Below are 25969 nucleotides of genomic sequence, written 5' to 3' on the forward strand. Positions count from 1 at the left end.
CTCGTCAGGGACGACCTTTTTTTTTTTTTTTGACGTGAAGCCGTCTTTGGCATGCGCAGAGCAGCCAGCATAACGATTGGCTGCTCTGCGCATGTCCAGCTGGCTGACTGGCTTCCAAGGAGATCGCATGCAAATGACCTAACAGCGAGCAGCTCATTTGCATGCGATTTCCTTCACGCACGCCCTTCCCTAAGGGAAGGGGCTCTTCCGTGGAGTTTACTGCATCTAGCCCACAGTTCTAGAACCCGTCTCACGTACTCTACAATTCTCTGAGGCCCATCAGGGCATGGAGCGTTAGGATAACCCCGGCATATGCAATGAATTATAGGGGCTATTTTCTCCTGGAGATGTACAGTTACAAGCTAGCAGGTATTTACCCCTGAACAAAACCGCACCTTTCATGCCAGCTGGGTGAACAGGTTGCTTTATGAAATCCTATAAATTACGTATTTATATACTGCATACAGCTAAACAGTTTACAATTTCTTTGCAGGTACACTGACCCTTAATGGGCTCACAATTTAAGTAGGATGTTGTACCTTGGGGCAACGGAGGGCTAAGTGACTTGCCCAGGGTCACACGGAGCTGCAGAGCGAACTGAACCCACAGCATCTCAACCCACTGTTGACCGATAGGCAACAGCAGGAACTGAACTCAGTTCTCCAGGTCCACAACCCACCGCACTAACCATTAGGCTGCTCTTCCACTCCATTGACACAGTAGAGGAGGAGAGCGTCAGCCGGTTAGGGGGATTTTTACCTTCTCAAACTGTAAACTGCACACACTGTGCCTTGAACAAAGCCAATTTATTTTTAAAAAGGATTCATACAGTCAAAGGGTCTTTTTAGAAATTCAGGAAGCCATGAAGGGAGAAAACAGGTGAGAGATCTGTCCAGGTAACTTAACACAATGAGGAGAAAGCAAAATACACTCCATTCCAAACACTACTCTAAGTAATTGTCATTGTCTTATTACAAACTCTTAATGAAAAAAGAATTGGTTTAGTGTTCATTTTCCCTTTTTTAAAAATCCATTTACACAAATAAAGCGCCTAAAACCATAAATAAATGGGCATAAAATTAAAAATTGACTTTTCTATATAATATATATCTTAATAAAAACTTCAGTCTGACCTGATAAAATTCTATCAAAACCTGACAGTTAAATAAGAACCGCATTATAAAAATTAGTAAAAATGACTTCAGTAAAATTCTGCAAACCCAAAATATGAAACTGCTAAACGAAATTGTGCAAAAGTATACAATAACTGCATACAGCAAGGTTATGCTTGAATTAGTTTAAAGCTTGCCCTAGGATATTAATTAAAAGTTGTCTCTTTAAACTTAACTGGTGGTAAGAAAGAAATTGCTGTAAACACCGGGGCTACAAAGACAAGGGTTAGAGCTGAAGACTCTCCGTGAGGCTGAAGGCTGCGCATCACTCATGGAAGGCTCCTCAAACATCTTCTGAACCTACAGTGTAACTCAGCAGCACAGCACACCCACACACATCGCTAAATTGCTTCAGGTTCTCTATTACATATATAGGATATGTCAAATCTATGGCAAGAATCTTGCATGGTGCAGCGCCTTTCCTTTTTTTTTTTTAAGTCTTGGACACTTAAATTTTTGCGTTTCTAAAAACTAAAGGCGAGCCAACAGCTTAACTTGCATACAGTTGTGTGAAGAAGCATCGACAGCCTGAAAAGGCGTCTACAATTAGTGAACGAGTCGCATGAGACAAGTGATACAGGCCAAGTTCATGGAAGGATCCAACAGACCTGATGTTTCTAAAGTTAAGCAACGGGTGGGAGGAAAACAAAAATTCTCTAGAAAATAAAGGATAAAATGATAATCAACAGTGCCATGGTACATAAAAGGGCAGCACTGAACTTTGGTGAAGTCTTAATGCTCACGCCACAACCAACAAGCCGAAGCACAGAGCCATCCTAAACCAACCACATTTCGGCTGATTATGTAAGCAGGTGGCTCACCCAAGCTCAAGTCTCTTATGTAACAGCTCCATCCAACAGCGAACGGCATCAACAGTCCTCTGTCCACAATCAATCAGCCCAGAAGCTCTGGCATTTGAATCTTCAGAGGAGGAATGGGTTAGTTGTATTCACAGAATGAGCAGCAGCAGGTGAAACTGATGTACTATGAGGGGGCTGGGACACTGAACCCATCATGTTCATGCCCTGACCCATTCTAACCATAGGGGCCACGTTGCTCATGGTTGGTACTTGCGCTAGTCCCACCTCTAGAGGTGCTATGGAAGAGTGTGGCATTGGTTCGATGCTCACCGTTGGCACAGTGTCGAAGGCTGGGCTCATTCCCATCATGGGACTTGATCGCAGCTGATTTAGTGTGAGAGGCTGAGGCTGGTTCACCTGGAAGGGATTGACGACTGGTGGTGATGCTGCTGGAGCAGCTCCTGGAGCAAAGACAAAGCAATATTAACATATATCAATAAAGGATATAAGGCCTTTCTGCTTACAAACAGCATTCTAGATCCAGACAGCATCAAAGAGTTCAAGCAACCTGAACGAAACCCCCTCCTACTTCAGTAACATACCATGGGGGCTCAGTTTCAAAGCACTTAGACTTACAAAGTTCCATAGGTAGCTATGTAAGGGGGACTTTTACTAAGGCGTGCTCACGTTTTTAGCGCGCTTTTCTCATGACATTTAACAACGTGGAGAGAAAATTTGGGTATTCCCAGATGTGACTAAGCAAACTCAGGAAAGGCGGAAAGCTTTCCTGGCATTAAGAACAGAAATGGTAGCCTTAGGAACATCATTTAATTTCAATTACCCCTGTAAATGTAACGTTAAAATATTTGGATGTTAAATATGGTTTTTTTTTTCTTCCAGAACAATTGAGATACTTTATTGACTCGAAAAAAATATACATATGTAGAGTCTGTATGGTCGAGATTCAAGGAAAGAGATAAGTCATAGTTGGATTTGGGTGAAGGGAAGTGTTAAGCCTTTATTGAATCAAAAAAAATTTCTTTTCTTCTTTTTTTTAGCTCTTATCTCCTGAGTTTATAAAGAATCCTCCCCCTCAATATGGTGGTCTAATACAAGATATAATCTTTATGGTTCAAAAAAACATATATTTCTTAAATTGATATGTATCTCTTTTCATGTTCAAGATGTTAAAAGCTTGTAAAGATTATAAATATGCATATAACGACTTGAGCGTGTCTTAGTAAAAGGGGGTCTAAGTTTGTTACGTCTATGCGCTTTGAAAATACGCCTCCATGTATATTAGAGAACCCAAACACACATCAGCTCACATTTGCTCTAGTCTGTCATTCATTTTCCAGGAAAAAGCAAAGCAGAGTTCAATATTCCATAATGCTACAGAAGCCCTACATTTTAGGGCCAACCAAAGGCACTAAGGAGATCAGATAAGAAAGCATTTATCAGTCCTTTTTCTTTTTGTTTAAGGTGGTGGAACAGTCTGAAGAAAATGAAATACGGATGATACTCTCAAAGAAAAGGTATGCAGAAAACCAGGCATTCTAATGAGATAAAGGCCTGAATGGCCAGTCTGGGATTTTTCTTTTTTTTTCATCTTTACACATTTTATATCTGTAGAAAGCCCAAAGTGTTAAGCAGAGATGGGTTCGTTATTTTTTTAAAGTACTTAAGTAGAAATAAAAGTACTGACTTCAAAAGTAATGAAGTAAAAGTAGAAAGTCTTATCCCCCAAAAAAATACTCAAGTAAAAGTAGTAAAGTACAGCTCTTAAAACTACTTTTTTACTACAAAGTAAAAAAGTATTCTTAACAGAATCTAGTATGTTTACAAGCAAACTTCCAGGGGGGGGGGGGGGGGGTCACACAAGGTCATTCCTAGAAAAACAACACCCTGAGCATTGCAGTGGGCAGAAGAACGTTAACACATCTATTGGAAAACAAAACCAGCTGGATTAGTATTGATTAGTCCTACAAAAACACTTGATGTTTCACACATGAACAGAGGTAGCACCTTATGAAGTACAAAATAAGTAACCACAAACTAAACACAGAATATGTAAACAAAGGTTAAACTGAACCCCTAAGAAGCCATACTCTGCATACAGTGCAAAACCAGTAGCATACCAACGGCAGGGCAGTGGGTGTGGTGCGCTCCGGATGCGGGTAGCAAGGGGATGCATGGAGCAGGAATGCGGCTGCCCCCTCTGGTGTTACTTCCTGTTCCGGAGACTGGCAGAGCCAACAGCCGCACGCTTGCTTCATGCACCCCCTTGCTAGAAGGAAAAGTTGGAGGGGTTGATATGCTTCGGGGGGAGTTTGGTGAGCCGAAGGGGTGCAGCGGCGACCTGCCCCGGGTGGCCAACAAGCTAGGAACGCCACTGTGCAAAACCAAAGAAACAGAAACAGTGACATGTCCCTTTGTACCATGCAAAATATAAAGAGAGCAGATGTAAATTCCAACTGCTACATTAAAAATTAACAAATAAAACAAAAACAGAAAATAAGGTGATACCTTTTTATTAGACTAACATTACATTTTTTGACTATGGTAGTTTTTGGAGGCAAATACCTCCTTCCTTAAGTCAGGATAAGCAAAACTATTACAGCAGTATACTGTCCTGACCTGAAGTAGGTTTTCGTTTCTGAAAGTTAGTCAAAAAATGTATATAGTCCAATATAAAGGTGTAACCTTTTTTTTTATTTTATTTATATTTATTTACTTTTAAAGTGGACTAACACGGCTACTGCATTACTTCATCCTAAATTAAAAATAAAATATTTTTTTTTCTGTCTGGCCATTTAATTTTTTTAATTGTGTAGGTCCCAGTCTCTGGTTACTACTTTTTTATCTTCTTTTAACTCTCCTTCCAAGGGTCTCCTGTTCATGTGTCATATTTTTTTTACTCCTCTGTCTTCTTCACCTCTTCCACTATAATCAATTCCAACACTGATCTGTTCCAGCACTGTGGGTACTTGATCACACTCTTTGACTGTGTCCAGGGATGGGTAATTTCTATTGGGTTTAATATCCCCAATCATGAGTCAACTTTTCAAAATATGTCCCCACCTATCCAGTCTTGCCCAATTTCTCTCAATCTCCCCAGCCAATAGTCTCTTGTCTCTCACCACCCCCCCCCCCTTTATCCAGTATAGCCCCATGTCTGTCACTCTATCCAGCCACGCCTCATTTCTCTCCCCCTCCCTAACCAGTCTTGCCCCATTTCTATCTCCCCCCCCCCAGCCTCCATCTCTTCCGCCCTTTTATCCAGTATAGCCCCATCTCTCTCTGTCACTCTTGCTCCCCCCACCCATCCAACCTTGCCTTTGGGATGGGACGACTTCCCTATGAAAAAAGGCTAAAGCAGCTAGGGCTCTTCAGCTTGGAGAAAAGATGGCTCAGGGGAGATATGATAGAGGTCTATAAAATAATTAGTGGTGTGGAACGGGTAGACGTGAAGCGTCTGTTTACGCTTTCCAAAAATACTAGGACTAGGGGGCATTCAATAAAGCTACAAAGTAGTACATTTAAAACGAATCGGAGAAAATTTTTCTTCACTCAACGTGTAATTAAATTCTGGAATTCATTGACAGAGAATGTGGTAGAGGCAGTTGGCTAAGTGGGGTTTAAAAAAAGGTTTGAACGTCTTCCTAAAGGAAAAGTTCATAGACCATTATTAAAATGGACTTGGGTAAACTCCACTGCTTATTTCTGGGATAAGCAGCATAAGATGTATTGAACTTTTTCGGGATCTTTTCAGGTATTTGTGACCTGGATTGGCCACTGTTGGAAACAGGATACTGGGCTTGATGGACCTTAATTTCTCTCTCTCTTTCCCCTTCTGTGGCCCTACAGCACAGTCTCGCTCCCTCCCCCCATGCACCTATGCCAGGCATGCGCTAAAACTACCTTCTTGCGATGATGTATTTCCTGTTTCCGCGAGGGCGGGACACTGTGTGAGGGAAGGGAAAGGCTGGAGACTAGCCCGCTGTGTTGTGTGCTTCACTGCCATTACTGCGAGGAAACTAAAAGGTTTAAACGCACGGGGGAGGGGGGGCAGGAAGGAACGGAGAGGAAGGCTATTGGGGAGCTGAGGGAGGGCAGGGAGAATCGCTGGACAAGGAGGAGAGGGGGAGAGAAGAGATCGCTGGATGTGGAGAGGAGGGAAGGGCAGGGGGGAGAGAAGAGATCGCTGGACGTGGAGAGGAGGGCAGGGGAGAGGAGAATTGCTGGACGTGGAGAGGAGGGGAGGGGAGAGGAGAATTGCTGGACATGGATGAATGGAGGGGAGAGGAGAATTGCTGGACATGGATGGATGAATGGAGGGGGCAGGGGAGAGAGCAAACTTGCTGGATATGGGTGGATTGAGGAGAGGGCAGGGGAGAATGGAGAGTTGCTGGACATGGATGGATGGGGGAGAGGAGAATTGCTGGACTACGATGGATGGAGGGGGCAGGGGAGAGAGGAAAATTGCTGGATATGGATGGATGGAGGGGAGAGAGGAGAATTGCTGGACATGGATGGAAAAATGAAGGGGGCAGGGGAGAGAGCAAACTTGCTGGATATGGATGGAGGAGAGGGCAGGGGAGAATGGAGAGTTGCTGGACATGGATGGATGGAGGGAGGGGAGGGAAGTCAGGAAGGAGATGCACAAGGATGGAAGGGAGGGAAGAGAGGAGAAATGCTGGACATGGATGGAGTGGAGGGCAGGGAAGAGAGGAGAAATGTTGGACAAGGATGGAGGGAAGGAAAGCAACACCAGACTTTGTGGAGGGGGAAAGGGAGGGAAAGTGACACCGGACCCTGGAGGGAAGGAAGAAGGGAAGGAGGGAGGGACAGTGACACAACCTTGCAAGGGGGAAGAGGAAGGAAGGGCATGGGGTATAGGGCCTTGGAAGCAAGGGAATGAAAGAGAAACGGATGGAGCTGGGGACTGATAGGGTGATGAGATCCAGTGGAGGGTAGAAGAGGGCTAATAGGATGGGAATGACGGCTAAGGAAGTGGGTGAAAAAAGATAGGGGTTTAGGAGACTGGATATTAATTGAGAGACAGAGGGAGCAATGGTAAAAGCTAGTAGGTAGATGAGAAGTGAACCAGAGACTAAGGTGAGAGAAAGGGGAATAAACACAAATAAGGGGGGGGGGACATGAAATGAAAGGTCACTGCCAGACAGATGTAGATAAGTAAAGGATAAAGCCAAGAGGAGACAGAAGAAATGGAAACGCCAACATGGAAAAGAATTTAGAGAAGACGGACACATGGAAAGTGGAAAAGAGACTGGGACCAGCCCAATTAGAAAAATAAAGTGCTCGGACAACAAAGGTAGAAAAGAAATATTTTTATTTAATACTTTTTAAGGACTGAGATTGTGCCTGCTTTGTGAAATGTACATCTTTTTTATTTTTGTATTTTAGGAGAAAATACATTTCGGTTTCTCTTTTACCAGTGTTTACCTGGCTTTCTTGAGGAAGATCTCTATTTCAGTTTTTCTGTGGTTCCTTGTATTGTATAGTGAGAAAAGAATTAAATGTGCTTGTAGAATGATTAGAAAAAAGAGTGCTCATTATTGCTTGCTATGTGAATGAATATTCCATCACTGTTTCATTATTGCTTGCCAGACCAGTCCAGTATTATTACATTTTAAGGGCATTTGATTTAATTCGTTTATGCAGTCCTGACATGCACATGATTTTGCTTTTTAAACCCAAAGGTAAATCTTAAGTGTGGTTAAACAGCGAGGCTTCTGTGGATAGGGACAGAGTTCGCGGGGACGGGGTGGGGACGGAGATAGAGTTCGCGGGGACGGGGTGGGGACGGAGATAGAGTTCGCGGGGATGGGGATAAAGACCGCAGGGACGGGGATAGAGTTTGCGGGGACGGGGACAAGCTTTGTCCCTGCATCATTCTCTAGCACAGAACTTGGAAATGGCTATGGAAAAAATTGTATACTTAAATGCCTTTTTAAGTGTAACATGACAACAGGATAGCCCTTTCTAGTACCGATAAAGACCCTCCTTTAATTACTCCTGTCAGAATTCTGCGCCCAAAAAAAAAAAAAAAATCTAAATTCTGTGCAAAAGAATTCACAATTCTGTGCACAAATTTTGCAAGTTTGGCAGAAATCAACCAATATTACAGCCTTCTCCCTGTACACAGATACCATCCATAGCATCCCCTTTTTTCCCCAGCACCCTCTACGCCTGCACCCACACATAGCATCCCCTCTCCCCCCTCCTTTTTTTTTTTTTTTTTACAGCCCCTCTCTCCAGCCACCCCTGCACTCATGAAATTACCGCTTAAAGTCTGGCCATTTGGAAAAAGTATGGCACCAACAAGAGAGTGGCAGCAGCAGCAGCGGGACAAGAGTGGGGTTCTTTCCTGCCCCTGAAGAGGCCACTAACCTCCAGGGTTTAGGAAGACCTGCCCCGGGCAGCAGCTGGCGAGCCGGGGGAAAGAGCAAATTCTGTACTCCACAGATGCGCAGAATTGCAACAGGAGTGTTTAATGATCTCGATATAGGAAAACTCCCTTGAAGGAGTAAAACCAGAATATATGGTAAAGTGTGGTTTTTTTTTTTAACACCCGTTAAACCTGGCCCCAACATACCTTCCACAGCAGGCAGCTAATGTCATACCCCCAAATATTATCTACTTTACTCTGTTTCATTAAGTCGGTTTCTGGCAAAAGTTATAGGAAGCTTTCTTTAATCTCCCACTGCAATATTTGGAAAAGACTGAACTCCGATTCTACTTAATTTCACAAGCTGAAAAGTATTTGCCTCGAAGACATGTGAAGAATTTATAACACAAACAAGCCATTTGCGAGGTTGATCAAACAGGAAGAACGTGGGCGGACCTCTCCCAGTATTCCTAGCAATGTGCTTCGGCAGCACAAAGCCTCTCTGGATGCCTGCTCTTCTCAGTGGGATTACATTATGCCTGTGATTTTTAAGCGGTGGTCTCAATATGGGTGTACGTGTGTCCTGAAATACATCTCATTGTGCATCCAATCTGCAGGCTCGCTAATGTTAGTCAAACTAGCAGGGCTCTTCCAGTCTTCTTGTGCGCAGGTAAGCATACGTACCTGAAGACAGGCAGCGAAGGCTGGGTAAGCAAATCCAATCAAACGTCACAACCCAGTCAGGTTTTCAGGATATCCAATAAATATGCAATGAAGGCAGGAGCAAGCAAGAGTGAATGCCTTCAAAAAGGCAGTAAATAAAAACGTATCCCATTCATATTCAGCGTGAGATCCTGAAAACCTGACTGGCTTGCAGAACCCAAGGACCAAAGCTGCCCACATCTGTGCTAAGAGACAGATTCTGAGCAGTCAAACATACCATGTAACCAAAACTTCTGCCAAAACAAATGTATACTCTTTTCTATTTCCAATATTATGTATTTCACCATCATGTACCCAAAACTTGCTGTAAAACCAAATGTACATTCTTTTCTATTTCCAGTATCCATGATGAATTGTAAGCCACATTGAGCCTGCAAAAAGGTGGGATAATGTGGGATACAAATGTAATAATAATAATAATACCAATTACCCCCCCCACACACACACAAGGTGACAATGAGACTATTACATACTTCTTGTGCTAGAAGACAAGGGTGAACAAATTTGAAAGAGCTCAATTCATATGTCCCATAAGAGAAAAAAAAAAAAAGGATTCTTGCATTCAGAGGAAGGAAAAATAAAACTGAGAACAGAAACCATAAGGAACCAGTGGGAGGTTGTACCATACCTGGAATTAAAAATGGATTCAAGGAAGGGATAGGCTGAGATGGCTTCGTTACCAAAGAATCCAGATTAACTAACGCTGCATTGGGGCCAAGAAAGGACTCAGGGGTTTTTCGAGCTGAAGTCTGCTTGCTCAAGGCCATGTTCACAGGCTGAGAATCGAAGAGGTCAGGGCTCGTCATGCCACTGTGATGAGATGGCAGAGTTGATTCAGCTAAGAGTAAATTAAAAAAAGAGAAAATATTGAACTCCACAGAACAGTTTTCCTAAGGGCTGCAGATTTTTCTACCTTTGCAACAGTCAAGCAAGTATGCCATTGTACTGAAATATAAAAATCTTTTGCTGCTTTGTAGTTCAGGTTTTCATCTTTCTTAGCAACAAACAACCCGTCAGGCTCAAATTATTTCTTTCCAAGCACATTTTAAGTTACTCCAATGTAAACAAAAGTGTGCGCGTTTCAGTCATCCTAGCACAAAGGCAGGCTCTGTTTTGCTTTTAAGCCATCACATCCCAGCTTCCTCCCTTGCTGGTGAGATCACTGACCTGATGTTTACAACTGCAGGAAATTAGCCAACTGGTACTTCATAGATTTCTAAAGGAATCAACACTCCCTAACTATAGAAAGCAGGCATTACCAACCTTTTTTTTTTACTCCCTCGATCTTCGCTCCCAGACTGAAGGGTTTTTGGACACTCTTAACATGCACCAGAGAGATTTACATACAATGTGGGAAGTAGGCAAGAAAACCTGTCACGCATTATTTATTAGTTATCCTGAAAACCTGACCCATTGGAAACATTCAGACTGGGAGTAAAGACCAAGGTTTTATTCTAACTAACCTAATCCCCCCCGACCTAGGGCTTTAACAAGAACCAGATGCGGAAACTGATCTTTCACCTCTTCTTCTCTGTATTCTATGTTTTCCGGTAACGTACTGTCAAGCTTCTACTTCAAAGGGAACATGAGCTGGCACTTGACTTAGTCTAAAGTTTGGTTAGTGTCTGAAATCTATCCTTAGTAATACAGTAAATGAGGGTACATAAAGACCAAAATGGCCCATCCTTTCTACTCTTTGGCCATATAGAACCCTACCATCCAAACGTCTTCCCCCCCCCCCCCCCAGTCCCGTACCTAACCTGCTAAAGAAGGTACCATTATCTTTTAGTGTAGTAAACTACCCCACTAGGCACAACATCCCCATCAGATGGCATGGTTTTAGGGCTGTGACCCATTCCCCTGCTTGTTTTAGTGATTTCACAGTCCAGGTTCACTGTTCTTTAAAGTCACAACCAAGTAAATTTTTGAAAACAAGGTACACAAACAACCCAAAAAATCTCAGTTCATTTTAATCTTTTAAGTCAAAATTTTGTGCCTTAATTTCTACAACACAATAATGCAAAGCAATTAATACATTCAGTGCTGCCACAGTTAAGGTCAACACTCAAACCAGCCAGTGCTGGGGATGCTATAACACTGTGGGGGAAGGGGGGGGGGACATTCCCAGTCAGTGAGGCACCTCAATCCCTGCTCCCTGATTTGCAGAGAGAAGCATCTCTCTCAGAGTACTGCTGTAGCAGGTCTTGGCCTTTACTACCTCCCCTACACCCTTCCTCTGGAGTAGCAGCCTACTGGTTAGTGCAGCCGACTTTGAGCCTTGGGAACTGGGTTCAGTTCCCACTGCAGCTCCTTGTGATCCTGGGCAAGTCACTTAACCTTCCATTGCCCCAGGTACAACTAAAAACCACTTTGAATGTAGTTGCAAAAAAAAAAAAAAAAAAAAAAACCCACAGAAAGGCAATGTATCAAGTCCCATTTCTCCATGGAATGTTGCTAGTGGAGGAGTAGCCTAGTGGTTAGGGCAGCGGACTTTGATCCTGGGGAACTGGGTTCAATTCCCACTGCTGCTCCTTGTGACTTTGGGTATAAGTTGCAAAAACCACAGCAAGGCAGTATATCAAGTCCCATTCCCTTTCTCTTGCACTCTATTCTAGGGAACCTTATAGGGCCCATCGGTAATTTTATACCTTGTGATCTTGCAGCATTGTTTACCTGAACAGCCTTCCTGAGTTGGTGTTATGCTCTCTAGTCATTCAGATCCATCTAAAAATATATTTTTGAAATCCTCACTTCTCAATTTTAACCATGTTTCCTACATTTCCTCAAATCTTATTAGTCTTGTAAAAATCACAAGCTCTGCAGAGAGGGCCTGTGTTCTGTGTATCTATTCAGCAATATCTAGCTCTAAGAGGCTGACAGAAGAACTGTGAATGGAAGCTCACGACACTTATTAGCCAGAGCAGGGCAGAGTTGGAAGCAGCTACATGCAAAGAAAATCCACCTTCACCTCTTCAGACGGACGAGTTCAAGACAGGGTAACCATGTCATCACATTTCTGATCAGTGAGGTATAAGCACCTTTATAAAAAGGAGTTCTTTACCTGGCGTTTTGGAAGAGGTCCGTAGGCTGTCAAATTCTGAAAAATCATCCTTAATTGTACCGTTCAAACTACTGAATGGGTCCAAGGATGTGCTTCCTGCAAGACAGAGCAAAACAGTCAAAAATGTTCCATGTATAACACAATGGCTACAACTCCAGTAAGGTGTTGCATGACCTGAAGTCACTCATCTATACTGTGCCACCGCAGCGAAAGTGAGAGAAGCATCAAAACACACTTCAAAAGTATTCCTCGGTGTTTAGTATTTATAATGCACACTAAAGGAAAAATTAAAGTACCTCTTTTCACACACTTACGGCCACTGAACTCCTAATTTATAGGAATAGCCAGTCTATGCAAACGCTAACATGGTATTTTCCATCAAAGGAAATTTCCTAGAATAAAGTTCAATAGGACTATTCTTCCCACAGACCTCTACTGCCCACTCCCCAAACTTCTCTCCTCCTCACCCCCAAGACTAATTTAAAATTTTGAGGACTGCAAACGAACTAAAGGAAGAATATGCAACAACTTAAGATGTCCAAACACTTATATTGTATCCCACTATAAACCTTAATAAACACCTCAATTCATGCAACAAGAAATTTTTAAATTTTTTAAAAAAAATTTAAAAATTTCTTGTTGCATGAATTGAGGTGTTTATTAAGGTTTATAGTGGGATACAATATAAGTGTTTGGACCATTAGCTTGTATGCAGAAGATCTTTAGAAAAAAAGATTTGCCGATTGTATGAGTGTTGTACAACTTACAATGTGCCATATCAAAGTCAGACCAAAGGGTTTATAAGAGCCCAACATCCTGTCTCCTGCAGTGGCCTGCCTGGGTCACTATGAATTTTCCCTGCAGACCTTAATGGGGAGACCCCCTTCCCTGTTGCCCACTTCCGGAGATAAGAGGTGGCAATTACCTGGTAGCAACTGCTTATAAAGTTGTCCTTGTCTAGACCTTCTTTAAATCCAGGTATACTATAAACCTTGACCAAAAACTCTATATAAATATAGTTTCCACAGCTTAATCATGCATTTGCTTAAAAAAAATATACACTTTCTTAAAATATTTTAAATAGACTATTTAGTAACTTCAATGCATGACCCCCTAGTCTTTGTACATTTTGAAAGTGAACCGCCAATCTGCATTTGGCCATTCCACTCAACTCATTTTATATACCTCTATCATACCTCCCCCCCTCAATCATCTCTTCTCCAGGATTTTCCCTTTATCATTTTAGTCACCTTTCTTTGTATTTCTTCTACATTATTTTTAAAGATTTAGTGGCCAGAACTGCACACAATACTCAAGGTGCTGTTGTACTATGGAGCAATACAGAGACATTATGCCACTCTGTTTTATTCTCCATTCCTTTAATAATCCCGTGTGTTTTATTTGCTTTCTTGGCCACAGTTACACACCAAGCAGAAAATTTCAATCCATTATCAATAATCACGCCTAGATCCTTTGCCTAGGTGGTGACTCCTAATGTGGAACTTTACATCGTGTAACTACAGAATAGATTGTTCATCCTTACATTCACCACTTTGCATTTGTAAACACTGCATTTCATCTGCTGTTTGGATGCCCAGGTCTCCCAGTCTTGCAAGGTCCCTCCTGCAATTTCTCACAGTGCTGTTGTAATTTTAACAACTTTGAATAATTGTCTCATCTGTAAACATTTAACTTATCCCCATTTCCTGGACATTTATAAATGTTGAAAAGCGGTGGTCCCGGAACAGATCCTCGAGGCACTCCACTATTCACCCTCCTACACTTAGAAAAATCAACCATTCAGCCCAACTCTCCATCTTACTTAATCCGTTCCAAATCCACAATAGGGCACTAACTTTGTAATTTCCTCAGTACCTATGTCATAAAGGTACTTTGTCAAACACTTGCTGAAAAGACAAAGTAAAGTCTCGATTATCCGACCTGTTGTCGGATAAATGAAGTTACATTGCCGTCCACTCAACTTGGTATGTGGTGAACCCAATCTCAACCAGTCATAGAAAAGGGATCAAAATCCAGTTCCCTAACAGCAAAGCAAAGTGCCATTTCAGTCTTTAGTACAGGCACACCGCCTCCAACAAAACCAGGGGTTCTCAACCCAGACTGGTTTTCAAGATATCCACAATGAATATGCATGGAAGAAATTTGCATGTACTCCCTGCATTGTATGCAAATCTATCACATGCATATTCATTTTGGATATCCTGAAAATCTGATTGGCTTGGTACGTCCCAAGGACTGGGTTTGAGAACCCCTGATCTAATCCTTGGTTAAAATGTCTTTCCGCAGTTTCCTGCACATTCTATACATGTTATTCCTGGACTTCGGAAAAATCCACAATTCCAGGAATAACATGTATAGAATGTACGTTTGGGAAGCTTGCCAGGTGCCCTTGGCCTGGATTGGCCACTGTCGTGGACAGGATGCTGGGCTCGATGGACCTTTGGTCTTTTCCCAGTGTGGCATTACTTATGTACTTATGTCCTCTACTTGGCTCACTTTTATTACATAGAGCAGTGATTTAACCTATTGTGATGTCATAGTGGCTCATTCCACCAATAAGAGCCAACCTCATTAGTGATGTCACAATGGCTTGATTGTATAGAATGTTTGTACGTTTGGGAAGCTTGCCAGGTGCCCTTGGCCTGGATTGGCCGCTGTCGTGGACAGGATGCTGGGCTCGATGGACCCTTGGTCTTTCCCAGTGTGGCATTACTTATGTACTTAATTTCAGTGGGGGTTCCCCCCCCCCCCCCCCCCCTCAGTTCATCTCAGTCTGCCCTAACACTTCAACCACTCCTCCTATGAGGCCTCTCTAGCCAGGAGCAGCTCTCTCCACAGTGCCGGGTTAAGTGGTGTGGCTCCAAACTAAAAACACTTGTATACTGCTCTGCCACACCTAAATCAAAAGGATCTTTAAAAATATTTGAGCACATTTTTATGCTTACGATATCCACTAACTGATTTCATAGATGTATTACTGCCATAGCAACAAACGGAACACAAGCACAAGCCATTTCATACCACCAGTAGACACACCAGGCATGGTTGCGACTTTTGACCCCCAAGGGTCCACAGCGACTTTTATTCCTGCTGAAGTTGGGGAGGAAACCCAGGGGTCAGTATTTTTGGAAGTGGACTGCGTGGTGGATCCATCAGCTGTGCCCCAGGGATCTGCAGAAGCAGTAGTCTTGGCACCTGCGACAGAAGAATGCACGACTACTGATCTGAGAGACCTCCTCAGAGGCAGAAACCAATATACATACTCTAAAATACAATGTGATCCTTCCCATCGGAACAGCAAAGTGATTAATGCAACCTTATAGCTGCTGCATCGCCATTTAGAGGGCGAATGTCACATGAAATCCACACAACATACTCCTGTCACAACCCTGCTGACATTTTCCAGTGTTATCCTTTAAAATATTTTCATTTTTAAAGCAGTACTGTGCCACTAAGTACAAAAAGGTCAAGGTTCACAATACCTTCAAAATGGCTGTTCAGAGAAAAATTCTGCAAGAGAAAATTGTACACTTGTAATGATGGCATGTTTTGAAACATCTACCACCACTGAAGTAATTGGTTGGGAGGCGGGGATAGTGCTGGGCAACTTATACGGTCTGTGCCGGGGCTGGTGGTTGGGAGACGGGGATAATGCTGGGCAGACTTATACGGTCTGTGCCAGAGCCGGTGGTTAGGAGGCGGGACAGGTGGTTGGGAGGCGGGGATAGTGCTGGGCAGACTTATACGGTCTGTGCCAGAGCCGGTGGTGGGAGGTGGGGCTGGTGGTTGGGAGGCGGGGATAGTGCTGGGCAGACTTATAGGGTCTGTGCCAGAGCCGGTGGTGGGAGGCGGGGCTGGTGGTTGGGAGGCAGGGATAGTGCTGGGCAGACTTATACGGTCTGTGCCAGAGCCGGTGGTGGGAGGCGGGGCTGGTGGTTGGGAGGCGGGGATAGTGCTGGGCAGACTTATACGGTCTGTGCCAGAGCCGGTGGTGGGAGGCGGGGCTGGTGGTTGGGAGGCGGGGATAGTGCTGGGCAGACTTATACGGTCTGTGCCAGAGCCGGTGGGTGGGAGGTGGGGCTGGTGGTTGGGAGGCGGGGATAGTGCTGGGCAGACTTAAACGGTCTGTGCCCTGAAGAGGACAGGTACAAATCAAGGTAAGGTATACACAAAAAGTAGCACATATGAGTTTATCTTGTTGGGCAGACTGGATGGACCGTGCAGGTCTTTTTCTGCCGTCATCTACTATGTTACTATAAGAACCAAGTAGATCAGGATCTTGGAGACCATCGGGGACAAAGCTAAGAGATAACTATCTAGCTGTAACATTTGTGACAATTTAGGAACGAGTTCAATCAAAATACAATGATTTGACAAAACACTGGTTCAGAACTATAAATACCTCTAAAGGTTATCCAATCAGCCACAATCAAAGTTTTCCAACTGACCTTGCAGGGTGAAAGGACCTTAGACAAGATTCTGATCACTGGCCAGTCCCAAAGACAAAACTCAGAACTGCCTGCTAAGCGTAGTATGTTGTACAGACTGCTGGAAACCATGTGATCTTCACAAAAACATATACAAGACATGCGCAACCATTTAGAAATCAAAACCTTTTTCACTTGATCGCCTATAAAAAAAAGTTCTTACCAAATGACTGCCAAGGATCAGAGGCAGTGGGTGTAACTGCAGCACCCTCCCAGGGATCAGTCGGGGCAGGATTCGTCACTAGTGATGGACCCCACGATTCCGATTTCTGAACTGCAGGTGGTGATGTAGGAAGAGCGTCCATCAAATCCAAGAGAGCCGCCTGCTGTGGACAAAAGGATCATCATTTTCCGGGAGACATCCCTTTCTGAACTGACATGGGTATTTGGAGCCACTTATCTGTAACTGAATTTTACTTGGGAACGGTGAACTGAAGAGGGCTTATGGTTTTAGCAATTCCTCTAGGTATGACGTCAAAGAATTAGAAAGCACGAAACCTTTCACCCAACATGGTTGAGCTCAAAGGGCAAGCAAAGGAGCAGACAAACTGACCAACACCCGACTCCTGGACTCAAGAGTCTGGGAACCAATTCCTAAATAAAACCTGACTTGTGTTCATGCGACACAATACACGCCCAAAAGCACAGAAACATTCTACCTCCTTTTTCTTTTTGGGAATTTTAACCGTGTTTTTGCGACTTTCCTCTAGAGCCATCTGTAACCGGAGATCATCTCCACGCCGCAGGCGCTCCTCCTGGAAAAATAAAACCCTGGTCAACGTTATCTGAATCTATCATGCACGACAAGCCACAATAAGACATTAGCAATAACGAGAACACTGTTTAATCATCAGCTCACAAACAAAAACGGTGAAAAACTTGACATTTAGCATTAATCTTTATCACACTATTCTCCAGAACAGTTTATAGGGGCAGATGCAATTACTCTGAGCTACAGCCGTGTGATAAAGCTCAGAACATGACTTCTTAATGCAAACGCAACAAAAACTGTGCTAGCCAAAAATGTAAGCAAACAGCACACAAATAAGTCCACAGACAAAAATGTGCTCCAACACAGAAGAGCACACTGTGATGCATGCGCTGGTTCAACTATGACTTGCACACAAAAAATAACGTTATCAGTACTCACTGAATTGCATGCAAATTTATCCATGCATACACTAGAATGCTCTTCCTTGCACACAGAAAGTATTACCAGCTAATTTTCTTTCGTTGAGTGGACCTGACCAGCCCAGAATAAATGGGTTCTGCCCCTCTACCAGCAGATGGAGACAGAACGAAAGCTTGAGAACCCGTGTGCTATACAAGGGTACTGGCAGCACCAGTCACTGCAGTATTCTCTGTAACAAAGCATATATAGATAATTCCAATGCTCCCTCCCCCCCTACTCCCATTGTCCCAAGGGTGGGCAGAGGGGAACTAAAACCACCAAGAACACAAATGAGAACTACAAATAGAATTAGCCCCCAACAAACACAGATCAGCACAACTTAAGTTGGGGCAGGACACTGGACTGATCGGACAGGACTCAAGGAAAGAAAATTAGCAGGTAAGTTTTTCCTTGTTTCTCCTTCTTTACTGTCCACCAGACAAGTCCACAACAAATAGGGTGTAACAAAGAACACCACTATACTGGGCAGGATCCAACTACCCCTGCTCTGAGAACTCTTGCCCCAAAGACAGTGTCCTCACAAGCAAGGACATTAAGCCTGTACTGCCTCAAAATGGAGTGCTGCAAGGACCACATTACCACTTTGCAAATCTTCGACAGATGTTGAGTGGATTTGCCCGAAAAGCACCTCCCCCTCCAGTGGAATGGGCTTTCAAGCCCTAAGGTGAACACACACCCTCTCTTCAATGGGTACGCCAAGGATACTGCCTCCTGAAGCTAGAATGCTATGGTGGCCTTCAGAGCGGACTCAACTTTACTAGGATGAACAACAAATACAAACAGCTCATTTGTCCTAAGAAACTCACTAGACAACCCCCAGGTACTGTATCAGAGCCTTACATACACTGAGGTATACAGAGGGCATGAAAGTCCTCCCAAATAGCCTCCTTTTGAAAGGAAGAAAGATACCACCTAATTCAGATGGAAGGCAAAAGCCACCTTTGAATGGAAAGAGGCAACTGTCTAGATTGAAATCCTTGCTTTTGCAGAATGAAAGAATAGCTCCCAACATAACACCTGAAGCTCAGAGATTCTTCTGGCTGAACAAATCGCAAAAGAAAGCACAGAGTCAAGCTACAAAACAGCTCCAATAGGGAACCTCCAAGGGCCCACATAATCAAATTAAAGTTCCATGATGAATAACTACACCCTATGGATGGAGAATATGCAACACACCGTGTAAGAAAAGGACCAAGTCCAGATGTGAGGCAATAGATACTCCTTCCAGTCATCCCTCTCCCCCCCCCCCCCCCCCCAAATAAATAAATAAATAAAGGTCAATGCAACAATCTGAACCTTCTGAAAACCTTCCTGCGAAAAAGCCAGCAGGAGTGTCAGGTAGGCCCGGTACAGAGAATACCCCACTCCACACCCTAAGTCTTAAAAAAAAATTTTCTCCAAACTTTCACATACATCATAGATCTAGATCTCACACACCTGAAGGGTAAAGATGACCTAAGGCAGATAACCTTTACGTCTCAGTCTTGTCCTTTCAAGGGCCAAGTCCTAACACAGAAGCCAGCCATGTCTTCCATTTGTACCAGACTTCAAATCAGAAAGTCCTCTTGCTGGAGTGTGAGATTTCCATCCCCCACCCCAAATCCCCTGAAGCCAGACAATGGTCGTGCCATGGGCATCTGGGCCAGTTTGGCACCCCTACCACTAATCTGGGTGTGTCTTACGATCTTCTGCAGGAGCTGACTAGCCCTGCCTGGGGGGTTATTGTTACAACACAGCATCGAAGCTGGTTGACTTACTGGCCCCACTCCATTCTTTCCCCAGAACTCAAATAGCAAGGGACCTTTGTTTCTGCCTCAATACCATGAAATCCATGACCAGGGAGTCCCATGGACAACTCTCTTTCCAAGGGTCCGAGTGTCGACTCAGAAAATCCACTTGAAGGTTTGACCTCGCAATTTATGCCGCCGTCAATGCTTGAAGTTGTCCATGGTCCACTCTTTAGTTCAGCTGGTTTCCTAAGTGACCACTGCATTCTTCATTTCCCTTGCCTATTGGCTGTGGTATTTTTGGACATGACCCTGAACGTCTTGCACTAAATCCCTGACTCGAGGCCTGCAATGCTCACTGATTGGCCCTTGTTTGCAGGCAGTTTACTGACCATCTGGCCTTGGAGGTTGACCATTGCTCCTCAGCCACTTGATCTCAGCAACAGACTCCCATCCAGTCTGGCACCTGTTGTGATCATTATCTACTAGGTACTCTCCAGTTCTATTCCTTTAGTCAGATTCTTGAAGTTCAACTGTCAGCTCAGGCTGGCTCCAACATGTGGAACCCATGAGACATGAATGTTGGAACTTTATGTCTGGGCTGACCAATGCTACAATAGCTCACACCTAGTGCACCAATTCTATCATTCAGCCAAAGATCTCAGGACCTGCATGTAGTCCCATGCCCTCATTGCCAAGAAAGCCCACACTTGGTCCTTCAGCTTGATCTCTGCTCTGTCACAAAGACCTTTCCTCTTCTCATATTGAAGATAGCAAGTAATCCAGCCAGGCAAGACTACACCATAAAGCAATCTGTAAATGGGTGGATAAACTCCACAATTTAATCTTGCCTCACCATGTAAAGGACCCACTGGTCTTGACATGATTCCAGTCCACTCAAGGTAACTGGATAACCTGCCTTCTATGTTTGCCCAAAGAAAAGGATTCCCTGCACATCAATAGTTGCCCTTGTGAGTACCCATGATCCCCTGGCTTGCTGAACTAGCTTCTTCCTTTCAGGCTAACAAGGTAACCTACCTGGGAACCTGGCTCACTGAACATAAGAAAATAAGAGTAGCCATACTGGGTCAGACCAATGGTCCATCTAGCCAAGTATCCTGTTTTCCAAATAGTGGCCAAGCCAGGTCACAAGTACCTGACAGAAACCCAAACCGTGGCAACAATCTATACTACAAATCCCAGGGAAAGCAGTTGCTTCCAATGTCTGTATCAATAACAGACTATGGACTTTTCCTCCAGGAATTTGTTCAAACATTTTTTTAAGGTACACTAACTGCTGTTAGCACATCCTCCGGCAAAGAGTTGCAGAGCTTAACTATTTGTTGAGTGAAAAAAAATATTTCCTCCTATTTGTTTTAAAACTATTTCCATGTAACTTCCTCAAGTGTTCCCGAGTCTTTGTACTTTTGGAACAAGTAAAAAAAACTGATTTAATTCTACTCGTTCTACACCACTCAGGATTTTGTAGACTTCAATCATATCTCCTCTCATCCATCTCTTTTCCAAGCTGACCAGCCCTAACCTCTTTAGCCCTTCCTTATACGAGAGGAGTTCCATCTCCTTTATCATTTTGGTCGCTCTTCTTTGAACCTTTTCTAATTCCACTATATCTTTTTTGAGAAACGGTGACCATTACTGAATGCAATACTCAAGGTGCGGACATACTATGGAGTGATACAAAGGCATTATAGTATTTTCAGTCGTATTCATCATTCCTTTCCTAATAATTCCTAGCATCCTCTACCAAGGCAACATCACTTCGCCTTCCTTGACCTTTCGTTCAATAACTATAGGAGTCTGGTCTCCCCAAGGTTGTTGACTGGGTTTTCCCAGTTTTCCGCATGAGAAATGGGAACTTACATGATTTTTTTTAATACCAAACTGCTCAAGATAGTTCACAGTCTATATAAAAAGTAAAACAATTCTCTACTGAATTCAGGATAAATATTTAGAGAAAAGCCAATTTTCAAAGACTTACAAAACCTACATAAGTACATAAGTACATAAGTAGTGCCATACTGGGAAAGACCAAAGGTCCATCTAGCCCAGCATCCTGTCACCGACAGTGGCCAATCCAGGTCAAGGGCACCTGGCACGCTCCCCAAACGTAAAAACATTCCAGACAAGTTATACCTAAAGATGCGGAATTTTTCCAAGTCCATTTAATAGCGGTCTATGGACTTGTCCTTTAGGAATCTATCTAACCCCTTTTTAAACTCCGTCAAGCTAACCGCCCGTACCACGTTCTCCGGCAACGAATTCCAGAGTCTAATTACACGTTGGGTGAAGAAAAATTTTCTCCGATTCGTTTTAAATTTACCACACTGTAGCTTCAACTCATGCCCTCTAGTCCTAGTATTTTTGGATAGCGTGAACAGTCGCTTCACATCCACCCGATCCATTCCACTCATTATTTTATACACTTCTATCATATCTCCCCTCAGCCGTCTCTTCTCCAAGCTAAAAAGCCCTAGCCTTCTCAGCCTCTCTTCATAGGAAAGTCGTCCCATCCCCACTATCATTTTCGTCGCCCTTCGCTGTACCTTTTCCAATTCTACTATATCTTTTTTGAGCTACGGAGACCAGTACTGAACACAATACTCCAGGTGCGGTCGCACCATGGAGCGATACAACGGCATTATAACATCCGCACACCTGGACTCCATACCCTTCCTAATAACACCCAACATTCTATTCGCTTTCCTAGCCACAGCAGCACACTGAGCAGAAGGTTTCAGCGTATCATCGACGACGACACCCAGATCCCTTTCTTGATCCGTAACTCCTAACGCGGAACCTTGCAAGACGTAGCTATAATTCGGGTTCCTCTTACCCACATGCATCACTTTGCACTTGTCAACATTGAACTTCATCTGCCACTTGCACGCCCATTCTCCCAGTCTCGCAAGGTCCTCCTGTAATTGTTCACATTCCTCCTGCGACTTGACGACCCTGAATAATTTTGTGTCATTGGCGAATTTAATTACCTCACTAGTTATTCCCATCTCTAGGTCATTTATAAATACATTAAAAAGCAACGGACCCAGCACAGACCCCTGCGGGACCCCACTAACTACCCTCCTCCACTGAGAATACTGGCCACGCAATCCTACTCTCTGCTTCCTATCTTTCAACCAGTTCTTAATCCTCAAGTAACTACATTCAGATCTTACCAAGTCTGGATTTGGAAGCTATGTCCACCGCCCACTCTCTCCGCCAAAGCAGCCACTATCACCATGCCTGCAGCGGAGGTCATACAACAGCTATGTATAACACGCCAATCCAGTCCCCAAAATGCGCTACATCCTTCACATTCAGACCCTTCAGGGAAGGCTCTGGATTCAACAAAAACAAGCTCTATAAATGATTCCACTTTTATATCGGGCTTAATTTGCAAGTTTATTCTCTCCATCTGCTGTCAGAGGAGCATAACCGATTCATTCTGGACTGGTCTGGTAAGTAATAATGAAAATAACTAATATTTATGCTGGAATGTTATTCTCTGCTTATGTACAGATCTGTCTGCATGCAATCTGATGGCTGCCAATACTCATTTGTCACCAGTCCAGCACTTCATTCTTTGTTCAGCACACCACCTCTCAGCTTTGTTTTGTTTTTTTAAATCCCATGCTCTTCATGGAAGCCAGAAAAAAAAAAACGTTGTAGGTCCTTATGCTTACAACAGAAGAAAAAGGCATGAAATCTTCACCAACGCAAACCCTCAGACATTGCACTCAGCCTTCGGGTCTCCTGATCACGTCTGTGTATCTGCCCATAACAGCTAATTTAAATATACTGTGTTCTAATGTCTACTTGAGGCTGTTGTGCAAAACTTGCTCTACATACAGTGTAAAATTGTGCACAAGAGCCAAGCCAAACAGTGAGTAAATCCTGGTGCACTTTACTGCATCAATCCGTTGGTCTCTACTTTCCCTCAAAATGTGATGCAAATCTACTGAGCTGGACATTGTACAAATGGTGAAGAAGCACTCTGTGAATTTGCAAACTGAAATTTGAGATCCACTTCCAGAAACTCATCGTGCCAGGAAATGACCTAGGAAAACAAACAAATATGGGAAAGGGACTCCAGTCTGCGCCTCTTCACCTTCATGCAGGCTTGGGGGCCCCCCAAGGCAATAGCCCTGTGTGCAATATCCTTTCAGAGAAAGAATCAAAGCAAAGGCATAAAGAGGAAAGCCCAAGCTAACAAAATAACTCCTGAACTGACCTGCTCCGCAACTTCCCTGCTCATCGCTAATGCAAGCTGGAGCTGCAGCTCTTCCTCACCACTTGTTTGAGGTCGTGCCTGCTCGAGTTCAGATGAAACCCGAGGGGATGTAGCTAATAAAGAAGCAAATATGAACATGTGTTAATACATGAAAAATGTAACACCAGCTCCAAATACATTTGGTAAAGTTTGATTTACACCAGTAGTTTTCATACCTAAAAGTGAGTCCGGAGGAACAGCAAGAAGAAGAAAAAAATAATGATACACTTACTTTAATACGAGTACATAAAACATAGTCCCTCCGATAATAACACACCCAACTAAAAAAGATACTCATTTGATTGCTTAATGGTCTTCTAAGACACCTGTTCAGATCTGTTTTACCCACTCATACCCCCACACACCCACAAATTAAGGTGAGGTTTGAGCCGTCCTGATGGTGATGCAGTGACTGACTCGCTAGTAATACCCTGTTTCCCCGAAAGTAAGACATCCCCCGAAAATAAGACCTAGTAGAGGTTTTCCTGAATTGGTAGATATAAGGCCTCCCCCGAAAGTAAGACCTAGCAAATTTTTGTTTGAAAGCAGGGCCGCCGAGAGCCGGACAAGGCCGCCCCCCCCCCCCCCACCCGAGGTCGCCGGGCCCCCCCTCCACCCACCCTCCGTCGCTTCCAGAACTAACCTTAAACGCCTCCTTTCACCTTCGCAGCAAGCAGCAGCAGGGCAGACATCTCCTTCCTTCCGTGCCCTGCCCTTGCGTGGGGCACGGAAGGAAGGAGTGGCCTGCCCTGCTGCTGCTTGCTGCGAAGGTGAAAGGAGGCATTTAAGGTTACTTCTGGGAGCGACGGAGGGCGGGCGGGCCAACCCCGATGTTTCCCCGAAAAATAAGACAGCCCCTGAAAATAAGACCTAGCGCATTTTTGGGGGCAAAAATTAATATAAGACAGTGTCTTATTTTCGGGGAAACACGGTACTGAAGCTACATCTCCAACACAACTGTGGTTCTGCTTTCTCCGCACGAAACCCCTACTTGTCCACAGTCAGTTACAATCATCCAATGTGTGCGGATCCCGCTGAGAAACTCCATAAAGCTTCTTGGGTTACCTTGGATAAATGCTTAAGCTTTGATTTGCAAACTTCCAAGCTAGAAGGTTTTTTTTTATTATTATTATTGTATCAAGACAACTCCAGGCAATTAGCCAGCAGTGAATGTTTTCTTTATTTTTTTTTTTTACCCCCTGATACTCAGCCATGGTCAGTTAAATTAGCCCCAGAATCTCAGTGCCGGAGCCATGTGCAGGACCTGGCACTGAATCTACAGGGCTAATTTGCTCGATGCTGGCCGCTGGGGCTTATGCAGGTCCTGGCTGAATATTGGCTGGGACCTGCATAACTACTGAAAGGATCTAAGGAGCCCTGGAAGCCCCCTCCTGGCCCCCACAAAAGCCTCTCTCCTTCCCTTCCCCCTGTTGTCACACAGAACCAACCAACTTCCCTCGAACAGCCCCCCCACCTCGGGCTTAATCCTTTATCCCTGGTGGTTCAGCAAGGTCGACAGGGCCAAGAGCAAAGTCCACTCACTCCTGCCACTTGCAGCTCCTTGAGGAAAATGGCTGCTGGCCGATATTCAGTACCAGGGCCCACATAGCTGAGTGGGTGAATTTAGGACAGCTCAAAAATTGACCTAAATTCACCCGCTTAATTATGTGGGTCCTGGAACTGAAATATTGCTGGCACCCACATAGCCTCTGGCGCCTCCAATGCCACCCCCCCCGCACCACCCCTGACCTGGCCACTTTTTCTTATGCCGATCAGAGCCGATAAATATCGATAAGAAAGCTCTATACCTATTTATTCATTCTCTTAATTCTTATAAGGAATTGCGCTAAACCAGACATCAAGGACTAATAAATTAGGTAACAACTTTCCTTGCTCCTAATGCTCAGACTTGGAATGCTGGGGACAGGAGGGATACAAAATTGGGGGTTCAAATCCCTGGGCCAGCTGAAAATGAAGGCTCATGCTAACTCCAGACTTCGTTCCTTTTATCTTGCTGCACCATATGCCTGGAATAGACTTCCTGAGCCGGTAAGTCAAGCTCCATCTCTGGCAGTCTTCAAATCTA

At 44.0% G+C, this 25969-nt stretch overlaps 1 protein-coding gene across 6 annotated transcripts in view; it reads right to left on the reverse strand.

Annotated features, from left to right (window-relative positions):
* Nucleotides 1–789: 789 nt before the first annotated feature.
* EPN2 (epsin 2) overlaps nt 790–25969 on the reverse strand; it is a 98974-nt gene continuing 73794 nt past the window's right edge. For 2 of the 6 annotated variants that reach the window (XM_030212615.1, XM_030212616.1), the window contains exons 3-9: nt 23845–23957; nt 17336–17431; nt 16840–17002; nt 15211–15384; nt 12169–12264; nt 9736–9945; nt 790–2433 (exon numbers count right to left, since the gene is read on the reverse strand). In XM_030212615.1, the coding sequence (XP_030068475.1) occupies nt 2096–2433; nt 9736–9945; nt 12169–12264; nt 15211–15384; nt 16840–17002; nt 17336–17431; nt 23845–23957 (1190 nt within the window). In that variant the 3' untranslated portion in view covers nt 790–2095. The remainder of the gene's footprint in view (nt 2434–9735; nt 9946–12168; nt 12265–15210; nt 15385–16839; nt 17003–17335; nt 17432–23844; nt 23958–25969) is intronic. The other 4 variants (XM_030212617.1, XM_030212618.1, XM_030212620.1 and 1 more) reach the window with 4 other exon arrangements.

Source organism: Microcaecilia unicolor, chromosome 8, assembly GCF_901765095.1.
Source record: "Microcaecilia unicolor chromosome 8, aMicUni1.1, whole genome shotgun sequence".
Lineage (NCBI taxonomy): Eukaryota > Metazoa > Chordata > Amphibia > Gymnophiona > Siphonopidae > Microcaecilia > Microcaecilia unicolor.